Source organism: Hakea prostrata, chromosome 6, assembly GCF_041222555.1.
Source record: "Hakea prostrata isolate BN-2017 chromosome 6, UWA_Hpros_2, whole genome shotgun sequence".
Taxonomy (NCBI): domain Eukaryota; kingdom Viridiplantae; phylum Streptophyta; class Magnoliopsida; order Proteales; family Proteaceae; genus Hakea; species Hakea prostrata.
The window spans coordinates 26152618-26164236 of NC_142605.1; the positions used below are offsets into that span (position 1 = coordinate 26152618).

An 11619-nucleotide genomic window follows, 5' to 3' on the forward strand; every position below is an offset into this window, starting at 1 on the left:
TGGCTATTTGCCATGAAGTCTGCCGGTTTACCAGCTAATGTAAAATCAAATTGAAAACCAATGTTGCTGAATCATTCATTTTTACACCAGATATTAGACCATGCATATAAGGAGGAAAAAACTATATTTAAAGCTGTCCACTACAAAGAAAGAAAGCTAACTCAAGTCACAAAATGTATATGAGATAAAGTACACTAGAAACAAAAGGAATCTCACCAGTTCACTTATGCTAAAAAGGAAATGCTGTTGGTTATTGACACTCTGTTTCTACAATAACTTTTCAAGACTGAATCAATCCTCGGCAGGAAGATCAAAATACAAGGTTGCATTGGAATTTAGCTTCTCCTACCAAAAACCGCCGCGGGGGTTGATTTCGACTTGGAATGTCAAAAATCAACAGCACATTTTTCACACTTTGAAGTATCCTTGTCCACTGTCAATTCCAAATACCTTGACATGGATTTAATTCTTGGAACCTATATCCATTTCATAGTAGATGTAATGGATGTAGTCCCTAGTAGTAGTTGGCACCCAAAATCTTCGGCTTTCTCAACTAAAAAGATGAACAACACATAACCTACTATCGTCATTTGGCTTCATTAACAAGGTACTACAATGGGATCCATTGCTGTAGAGCTATCTCTATTGCAGATCTCAGGCCCAACAGATGCAATCACTTCGTCCTGTGTCCATACTTGATTATTACCATATGCAAGACGGGTCTCATAATTGCAGATAAATGAAGTCAAACAAAATTTGTTCATATCTGGGTGGAAAAGGGGAAACCAACCTTTGCAAGGTTCTTGAAATATGTTGTGGTATAGTTCCCTGTAGGGAAGAAGACTTCAAGAAGATCTGCTAGAACCAACTGGGGCTGAGAGATGGCACCATCAAACCAATCTTCAATACCCAATTTTCACAGCAAAAAAGAACAAATTAAGAGTTAATATCAAAATCCGAAATAAACAATTACATTTTCTACTTATGACAAAGATTTCCAGGGCAGAGGATATCTTATAAAGGTACCATCAAACTGATGATTGTTGCAAGTTTATGTTCACTTGCATTTTTGAATGAATGAATATTTATGGGATGAGATCTGATAATCATACTAATGGCAGTAGAATGGTGAGTTCTTTTGTCATATCTCCATACACTTTGATTAGCAGGAAAAGCAAAACAAGACTAATCATCGACATTAACGTTGTGAAGAAATGTTGCAAGATTGGTTTGTGTTGGATCATCAGCATAGGTTTCACCTATTACAACATCCAGTGTCTGAAAGGAAAAAGTGAAATAACAAAACAATATGAGGACGTGACATCTATTAAATAGATGTGAAATGTAAGGTTCTATAAGTGTAAAGGATAAGCCTCTGAATTCAATTCAAATTCAAATCCATCGTAGCTAACTCTATCCTTGATTGATCTCTCCAACCGATCAGAAGAGTTTGAGTAAGTAAGTATCAACAAGTTTAATTCAAATTCAAATATAAAGTAACAAAAAACAAAACACTCCCACCCGAATGTGGAAGAATCTCTCTCAAACAAATACAACGATCGTTTGCCAACCCCCACGACCTCAAGACCTGCTCGCTCCACCCGCTGGCTCCCTGTGCCTACCATATCGTCTCACCGAAGCGCAGCACTATCTCCTCAAAATTGCAATGCTCCCTTTACTTCATGCCAGACCTTTATGGCTATGTCAATGGAAACTCCGCTCCGATACCCTCCCCCACCCATGCTCATCACCAACCTCCATCCTAACCATGCATATTCTTATGGTGCAAGCAAGACCGGTGATCTTATCTTGGTCATCCCTCCTGAAGTGCTCTTTCTCAAATAGTTGGTCTCACCACTTCCCACGTTGCTTGGAGTTCCCTTGAGCTGACTTATGCCTCACAATCTCAAGCCCGCATAATGCAATTGAAATTCCAACTCTTGCAAATTCGCAAAGGCCACTCTTCTATGGCCGAGTTTGTTTAGAAGATTAAATATATTGTTGAACATCTTATCACTGCTACTCACTCAGTTTTTAATGCTGATATTATCCTCACAATGCTTTGTGGTCATGAATATGATTCCTTTGCCACCTCTATTACCCCCGTCTTGACCCTCTTCCCCTTGATGATTTCATAGGCCTTTTACTGAATCAAGAAATATTCAAAGATCAACCAAGACAACAACTTGACTTGCCTTCATCAGAAGTTAATCTAACCACCAGATCAACCCCCCCCCACCCATTAACTTAAATCGTGGCCCCTTTCATAGTTATAGTAGAGGATGAGCTCGAGGTTACTCCAACCGTGGTCGACATGCAAAACATCTTCCATCTCTCCTCCCTACCCGGCCCTATGGTTGCTTGTCAAATTTGCAACAAAACTAATCATACAGCGGTGCAATGTTATTTTTGCTATGCACCAACTGACAATGCCTCCAAGCTGAATTCTTCTCCAGAAGCTTTCTTGGTAGCACCCACGGCATCATTTGATCCTTCTTGGTACCTTAACACAGGTGCCACTCATCATGTTACATCCAATGTAACCCACATGGATACACCAATGCCTTACCCATGGTACTGATCAATTTCACATTGGTAATGGCTTAGGTTTGCATATAAAAAATATTGGAAGTGCTTCTCTATCAACCCCTTCAAAAATTCTTACTTTATCTAAAGTGCTACATGTTCCTTCTATTACTAAAAATTTGCTCTCTGTGAGTAAATTTACACGTGATAATGATGTTTATGTGGAATTTCATCCAAGTTCTTGCTTTGTGAAGGATCTCAAAATGGGGACTGTTCTACCTCAAGGATCAATTGAAGCTAGCCTCTATCGCTTCCATCCACCATCCGCATCTCCCTTTGTTCATCTCAATGAACGTGTATCTCAAGAAGTGTGGCATGACCAATTAGGGCATCCGTTGAAGAGAACTTTAGACTCTCTCTTTCACAGTTCTGGCCTGCACCAACCTTTATCTACTTCACCATTTTTGTGTGTCATATACCAGATGGAAAAATCGCATAAATTAACTTTCAAGTTGAATAAATCAAAGGTTGTATCTCCATTTCAATTATTGCACTCTGATATTTGGGGCCCCTCTCCGTCACCATCTACGCAAGGTTATAGTTATTATATTTCTTTCTTGGATGATTATAGTAGATTTACATGGCTTTTTCTACTTGTACATTGTTCTGATGCAATTTCAGTATTCAAGCAATTCTATTATTATCCAGCCAATGTCTTTAATTCCAAGATTCAAGTTTTTCAATCTGATGGTGCCAAGGAATATGAATATTTTGATCATTTTCTTTTAAGATAATGGTATATCTCATTAGTACTCATGTCCACACACTTCTAAACAGAATGGGACAACGGAATGGAAGCATAGACATATAGTAGAATTAGGCCTCGCTCTTATGGCTCTTGCTTCAATCCCCTTATTTTCTGATTAGCCGCCTTTAAAATGGTCATCTTCTTAATTAACATAATGCCTACACCGATACTTGGGAATAAATCTCCATTTCAGTTATATCACAAAAATCTAGATTTTTTTTATTTCTCAAAATCTTTGGATGTGCATGTTTTCCTTGGTTACGGCCATATAACAAAAACAAATTGCAATATCATTCCAGACAATGCATCTTTCTTGGATACAACAACTCACACAAGGGGTATCTATGTTATGATCCAACTATTGGCCGATCCTACATCTCTAGACATGTCATTTTTTATGAAACCAAGTTTTCCTTTGCAACTCAACCTCCCAACCACCCATCCCGTTGTCACACCACACCCACCATAGTTATAGCTAATAATCTCTTTTCATATTCAAACTCAAATAGTGAAATCTCCCATCCCACCCAAAATTCCAATTCAAATTCAAAATTTTGAATTTTCCCACTCCACCCAAACTTCTAATTCAAATTCAAATTCAAATTTTGAACTCTCATTTCCTAGTCGAAATTCAAATTTAAATTCAAATTTTGAAATCTCGAAAACTCTATCTCAACCTCTCATTGCACCCAAAACCGTAGCCCATAACCCACCTGGAAACCTATCCCGAAACCCTAGCCCATAACCCACCTACACCATCCCAACCAACTCAACCTCAACCTTACCATGTGCAAACCCGATCCAAAATGGGTCTTCCAAGCCCATCTCTAAACTAAACCTCCAGGTCACCTCTTTTGTCAATAGTCCTAAAACAAAACCCACCTCATATACCACTACTAGTAAAGACCCCAAATGGAGGCTTGCTATGAGAGAAGAATTTGATGCTCTCTTACGTAATGGTACTTGGAGTCTAGTTCTTCATCCGCCCCACATGAATTTGATTGGAAATAAATGGGTTTACATAATCAAATGAAACAGTGATGGCTCTATTTCACGTTATAAGGCTCATTTGGTCACCAAGGGATTTCATCAGCATGAAGGAATTGATTATTTTGACACTTTTAATGTCGTTGTCAAACCTACTACCATACGCTTGATTCTATTGCTAATAGTTGCCCAAGGATGGATTCTTCATCAATTGGATGTTCAAAATGCATGTCACCTTAAATGGTGATTATCATTGATCCAGAGGGTTACATGGCTCAACTTAGGTGTCATTGATCACCTAGGGTTCAAAAAGCTTTATATGGTTTAAAACAAGCCCCTAGGGCATGGTCTCATTGGCTTAGCAGTTATTTACTCACTTTGGGATTCTCACAATCCTCATCTAATATAGCACTATATTTTCGTATTCCAACACATCAAACAATCTATCTTCTTGTATATGTGGACGACATTGTCCTTATTGGATCTAGTTCTTCCGAGGTTAATTATGTCATTACAGCCATTGGCAAGGAATTTTCCATCATAGATCTCGGTGACTTAAACTACTTTTTAGGGGTTGAGGTCACTCACTCATCTCATGGTTTACATCTTTTCTAGTCAAAATATTCTTTAGATCTTTTGTGAAAGACTAATACGCATGAAGCAAAATCAGTAGCAACCTTGACCTCTTTCACCAAAGCAACCTCTGGAGGAACCTCCCTCTATGATGATCTGTCCCAATATAGAAGTACAGTGGGTAACCCTTCAGTATTTGACTCTAACACACCCTGATATAGCATTTGCTGTCAGTAGGGTTTGTCAATATATGCATCGCCCTACAATTGATGATTGGGTTGCAGGAAAGCGAATTCTTTGTTATCTAAAAGAGACCCCATCCCATGGGATTCTATTTCGGCCCACAACTAATCTTTCTCTCACTGCCTTTAGTGATGCGGATTGGGTCGGTTCATCTATTGATCGATGATCTATAAGTGGCTACTGTGTCTAGTTGGGCCCTAACTTGATCTCTTGGAGTTCCAAGAAACAACCCACTGTGGCCCGCTCCTCTACGGAATCGGAGTACAAAGGGGTTGTTAATGCAACCATTGAGTTGATATGGTTACGTTAGCTACTGAGTGAACTTGGGGTTGTCATTTCTGCACCAACTCTATACTACAATAATATTGGAGCTACTTACCTTGCTGCTAATCTAGTCTTTCATGCACAAACCAAACACATCGAGATTGACTATCATTTTGTTTGTGAACAAGTCACCATAACAAATCTTTCAATCCGATTCATTCCCATAGGAGACCAAATCGCAAACATTCTCACCAAAGGCTTATCTGCTCCGAGATTCAAAATTTTAAAATCCAAGCTCATTGTCTGTTCTCAATCAATGACATTGTGGGGGAGTGTAAATGATAAGCTTCTGAATTCAAATTCAAATTCAAATCCACCGTAACTAATTCTAGCCTTGATTGATCTTATCTCCAACCGATCAAGAAGAGTTTGAGTTATAGTTAAAGTATCAACAATCAATTGTAGAGTTTGATTGTAAATAGGTTGTAATTCAAATTCAAATATTTAAAAATTCAAATATTTGAATTGTAATTCAAATAATATTACTATACATCTCCCACTCATGAATTTGTGTGTGGAAGAATTCTCTCTCAAACGAAATTCTAACCATGAGGAAATTCAAACCAGATTCCATCAAAACTTATACATGAGATAGCATTTTATTGATGGTTTCATCAACGTTTTCTCCCCCTGCATCTTGCACATACTGCATGCCATGATTATAAATATAAGTGATACTGTGAAAACAATGGGAGGTTTCATCAGGTTCAGATTAGCGTCTTTGAAAAAATTTACCTGCATCTTGTATGCTTCATTTGTGAAACACCAAACACCGTGCAAGGTGTAACAAAAGTGAGCGACAACAATTAGCCTAAATTTATAACATTATCTGTTGAATTATCTTCATGGACTCTATGACATTTCTCTGTTTTTCACCATAATAACATGAGATGCTTAATGGAATTCACTTGTGTAACTAACCTCACCGTACTGAAGAACATGCTTCTACTGGTTTAAATGAGGTTGTCTCGCTTATTAATGCAGCTCTAGTTAAGCAAATATAGATTTGTTTCACCTTTAAAAGCACTTGAGAGAGCAGGTGAAGGAACAATCCTAGTTCAACACTAATTGTAAGATTTGATCTCTCAAACACCTTACCTGGCTTTCTTGCTATTACTAGAAAGAAACTAAAAGAATGATTTCTTGATGGGGATTTAAATGAAAGGCAGTCAAGAACATGCAACTAGATTAGTTCTTCATCTATGTGATCCTTTTTGTGAGATTATGGTAAATGTTGATTCTCAAACTCTATAATAACTGCAACGCATTTGATGTTTACGCTTATTGTATCATAGACTTGACTAGCTCTAACTTCCATAATTGACAAGACCCACTAGTACTTGATCCATTCTTCTCTCTGAGAATGACAAACAAACACTTGTGGTGCTCAGCTAAGTGTATGTTACTAGAGTGTAAACACAGAGGTAGTAAGAGATTTTACTATCGTACCTGGAGAGGGGTATCCTCTCACAGAAAGAGGACTGGAGTTTGGGTTGGGATTGAAGAGAGAAGGTAGAGGTGGTGGTGCTGGTGAGAACAGTGGAAGTTAGCTCCTGAGCTACACTCTTTAGAAGCATTTGGTCACTAATACCACTAGATTTTACCATTTCTTTCTCCCACTGTTAAGCCCTTCTCCAAGAGGGTGCAAATTGAGCTTAGCACGCTCCTCTCAGCTCCTTTTCTTTCAATTTTCATTGGAAAATTTTCAGCGGCACCTTTAGTTACCCCTAATTTATGTCATGCTTGAGTTATCAAATTTATCATTCAAATTCTTTATTATTAACACCATAGTCTTAGTAGTTTTTACCTATTGATTTCTAGTATTATCCCAGATTTTAAGGGAATAAGATGGCAAAGAAGAGAAGGAAAAAGAAAATTTCATCTAAGATAAAAATCATGAAAATGCAAGAATAAAAGAAAAGTAGTATTGCAAACAGTAGAGGACTATGAAGAAAAGTCAAGCATAAGGTTTTTTTTGTTCAAGGGTATTCTTAACTTTTTAAAAAGTTTAACTTGGTTACATTATTTATTAATTAACTTTGATTTCATATCAACAGGGTGTGTTATGATATATTTTTCCTCCTATAGGTGTCTAGTTGATAAATTTGAATAACTTAAGGAATGGCATTGATTGTAGGGGGTCAAGGTGGGGCTAAAAATGTTTATCTTCATTCTTATTGTTGTTTTAAAAGAAATTAATATTATACTTTTTTGTTTAATTAAAAATTAGATTTTATTTGATTACTACTAGGTTAAATTATAAAATGAAAAATATGTTTAAATCAATCGGTATGGGGGGGCGGGCGGGAAGAGCAACGAGAACGGCAAAAGAGAAGGCACCGAGAAAAACACGGATACGAAAAACGACCGAAAAAACCGAAGAGAATGCCCTTACATTTATAAAATTAATCCGAGGGCCGAACCGAACGGACGAACCGATTATCATCTATTTTAAAGAAAAAGAACCCCGGAAAACCGGAACCGCCGGCCCCGGGGCGGACGGACGGATCCGAGTGGCGGCCCTACGCGATGCAATGGGCGGTTTCGGTTTCCTTCGGCTATCAGTAATTCAGTTTGCAAATACAATATAATTTGGATACGAAAAAACCTACTCTTGTATAGAGCTGTATCAGCACAAACCGAGAAGGGTTGGGGACTAGATCCCTAGCGACAATTCCTCCAGAAAAGTTTATGGGAAAAAGACAAAATCCAAAAGAAAGATTCCTCACAAATGATTAATCGATCTACATCCATCAATAATGGCTTGGAATAGTTCTCTCTTTTGACAGAACTTTGCAGTAACTTTTGCGCTGGAAAGGGTTGGCTACCGTATGATTCTTATTTGTTGTGAAGAAAGTGACTAGACAAGCTCTATCATCAACAGCAACGATAAGTTTCTGATCACAAATACCTTCTCCACAAACTGATTACATATCATCTCTAGCTATTTCCAAACTCACAAGATGCTCGATCAGAAGTAAATATGGAATATATTACATTCAGTTACTGCTTCAGAAAACCAGTGAATAGCAAAAACTTCGACCAGACCTGCCTCATCCAATTTGATGTAATGGCCCAGATGATCATTATGAAACCAACTGGAAGCCATAACATCAAATTACTAGCCATCCAGGTATAAGCAGCACGGTTAGCTGAACCATTAGAAAAGATTGGAGTAGACCATGAATATGTAAGCAACATAAAGATTAGAGCTAGGAGCAGGGGACCTCGAAGAGGATATCCTACGGTGAGATTGTAAGAAAGCAATGAAGATAACATGAACCCAGCCAAATTGAAAAGCATGACCAAGTTGTATGTAATTGGGGCAACTGTAGACCAGATGGGTTGTCCTGCAAAGTGTTGTTTGCAAGAGTTTGATGTGCAGTTCTTCTCGGCTTCTTTATCTTCCTGCCAATACCCACCTGGGGGACTTACTCCAGTTTGATAAGTAGCTGTGGATATTAGAACAACTATCACCAACAGCGCATTACGGGCATCACTTGGAACGTCCGTGCCCACATTCAACTTGAAATACTTTGAGAGACATTTGATTCTTGAACAAGATTCAATTTCCTGAAGATTGCACTTTTCTGCTACTTGGCCCCTAATGTCTTCAGCTTTCTTAGCTCCTGCACTGGATAAAAGGTTTCTTGTTTTTTCCTTTTCTGGAGTGCTAGTAGGATGATTCATTGCCAGATCCATTGCTGTAAACCCAGCCTTGTTAATCTCATTTACGTGGACAACATTTTTAACAAAGAGATTACTCTGTACTAGTACCTTAACTATCTGTAAAATGAAACATAATCAAATAATGTCAGATTTCTTTTTAAGATATAATTAAGCAAGGGAATAAGAGTAGTATACCTCATGTTGTCCAGTTGAGGCAGCAAGATGCAAAGCTGTGTTGCCTTCTAGGTCTTTCCAAATTAGAATCTCATGGTGCCATTGCTTTCGAAGCCAATCCACCAATATCCCAAAGGCTTCGACCTTTCCATATTTAACAGCCAAATGAAGGACACTCTCCTTCCTAACTGTCAAAGCTTCAATGGATTCTGGGCAACAAGAGAGTAATTCTTTCAAAACATCAATCTGTCCTGAAATAGCTGCACAGTGAAGAGGAATCTTCTTCTCTTTCCCTTTCAAGATACAAAGATCAGCATCAACTTTCATGGCTTTGTTAACGTTCTTTTGGCACCGTCCGCTTTCTTTTCTCAAGAGCACCTTCAGAATCTCAAGTTTCCCAAACATTGAAGCTTGGTGCAAGGGGCTAAATCCATCTTGGTTCAGCTTCAAGGTGAAAGAAGGCTTCAAATTTTTAAGTTCTTCCACCATACAGACTTTATCAGATAAAACAGCCAAATGTAAAGGTGTACTAACAAATGGAATCTTTTCAACCTCTTCAAGGATGAAAGGTTTCTCTCCAATCAATGCATATAATCCATCAATATCTCCATTATTAGCCACTTCAATCAGTCTTGGATCCATTGTATATGTTTTCTCGATGCTGTGATGGTGATCAGGAAGCAACTCTTCAATAAAGGCTGCTTTCTAGGTTTGGCATGCTTTTACTCCCTATGGCAAATAAAAGCAATAGTTAAAGGCTGATACTTGCAGTTGTTCATACTAACGCATTTCTCTTACCCCATAAATGAGAAAACAAAGAAAGATTTGAGTACCCATAGTGGAAGAAGCATGTATCACTTCACTTACACTGCAAGTGGAACAGAAGACATGAATACAAAGCTTACATTCTCAATACTTGCTATAATGTAAAACAAAGTGGAAATTGGTAAAGCAAACTCTTCTGTTAACTAGCTAGCTTGAGGTCAAGGTCTCAAAACAATCTCTCAGTAAATGTAGGAAAATTATCCTTATAGACTCAATTCATACAAAAACTTTTGCCACCAAATTCAGACAAGGCTCTCCAAGTCACTCCTTACACTAGTCTCTGAATTACACCCTTCTTCCTGATTGTGATCTATGTAATTTTGAAAAGGGCTTCTTGATTTAAACACATATATATAGCAAAAATAAGTCATGAGACTATTACGTCAACAAGGGTTTGGAGAAGTCTCCAGGCAAACCCTAGTGGTATCTTTTAGGGGAATAAAGAATAGCTCACTCAATTATAGCATTCCTCCTTTATTTTGGGTTTCAGATTTGGATGATGAGGAAGGGCATCAAAATGGGCAAAACTAACCTTTTACTTTAGTTGTCTGATAGAAGTGATAACTATCTTTTTCAACCTTTGGGCATGTTGGATCCTAACCACTCATCTTCATGAAGATTATATCCAGATATGAACGGAAGAAATCTATCTAAAGAGAGAATCAAGCTTAAAAAATTATTATTTGTAATAATTATTTATGACCAAATTAGTCATGGGTTGGGACATAATTATTAATTTTTATGTGACATCACCACTCTTACGTTCACATGATTATATATGCAAGTTACAGGTGCTGATTGGAGCCGAACATTATTGCCATCATGGTAAAATATTATTGACTAGAGACCTGAAATAGCACTTGAAAATTAACATTATTGCCATTATGTTAAAATATTATTGACTAGAGACCTGAATCACAAATGGGAAACGCATGGGAAAGGGAATTTGAGCTGGGTTTCTGACCCACAAGAATAGAGAAAGTGCTCATTTTATATATTTCTATCACATACGTAGGAGTGAGATCCACCAGTAGTCCACCTTGTCAGTACTTAGAGAAATTCAGGCTTAAATTTGTGGCAGACGTGTTCAAGGAGAGTATAATCCTTTACCCTTGCAAGTAGAGGATTCAAACTCAGGAAACTTAAGTATGTGAATTGATTGGCTCCATCTCTAGCTCCACAGACGTATGGTACGGCCCAATTTTAGCCCCTATGCTTTATTTCAATATTTTTTTATAATTTATTTATAATTGTGTTATCTATATTTTAGTCATTTTATTAATTTCCCTAAATTTTTAATGTGAACCCCACGTCCGAATATAATAAAATATTTCAGATGTGGGATGCACAGTGGATCCCGCATTGGCCCACATAATATGTATGGTGAAAAGACATTAGTGATTGTCCAACGAAGAGATGATTCAGACTCATTATCTCCCCCTCCCCCTATATTCAATCTTGGCTTCGCCCTTGTGCCAAGCTCCTTCTCC

The 11619-nt window shown here is 37.8% G+C and overlaps 1 protein-coding gene across 2 annotated transcripts; it reads right to left on the minus strand.

Moving 5' to 3' along the window:
- Window positions 1-8130: 8130 nt before the first annotated feature.
- LOC149012943 (ankyrin repeat-containing protein BDA1-like) lies at window positions 8131-10524 on the minus strand. 2 transcript variants are annotated; one of them, XM_089160253.1, is made up of 4 exons: window positions 10402-10524; window positions 10103-10172; window positions 9326-10033; window positions 8131-9247 (listed from the first exon to the last, which is right to left on the minus strand). In XM_089160253.1, the coding sequence occupies exons 3-4, from the start codon at window positions 9944-9946 to the stop codon at window positions 8465-8467; spliced, it is 1404 nt and encodes a 467-aa protein (XP_089016379.1). In that variant the 5' UTR covers window positions 9947-10033; window positions 10103-10172; window positions 10402-10524; the 3' UTR covers window positions 8131-8464. The 2 variants fall into 2 exon arrangements, with proteins under 2 accessions (XP_089016379.1, XP_089016378.1); XM_089160252.1 differs by having other exon boundaries at window positions 10352-10524.
- Window positions 10525-11619: the final 1095 nt, after the last annotated feature.

Excerpts from the sequence above, each read along its gene's own strand:
- LOC149012943 (XM_089160253.1), bottom strand. The coding sequence starts at position 9,946 with ATGGATCCAAGACTGATTGAAGTGGCTAATAATGGAGATATTGATGGA. Across the intron at positions 9,248-9,325 it reads CCTCAACTGGACAACATGAG|ATAGTTAAGGTACTAGTACA; the intron begins GTATACTACTCT and ends TTCATTTTACAG.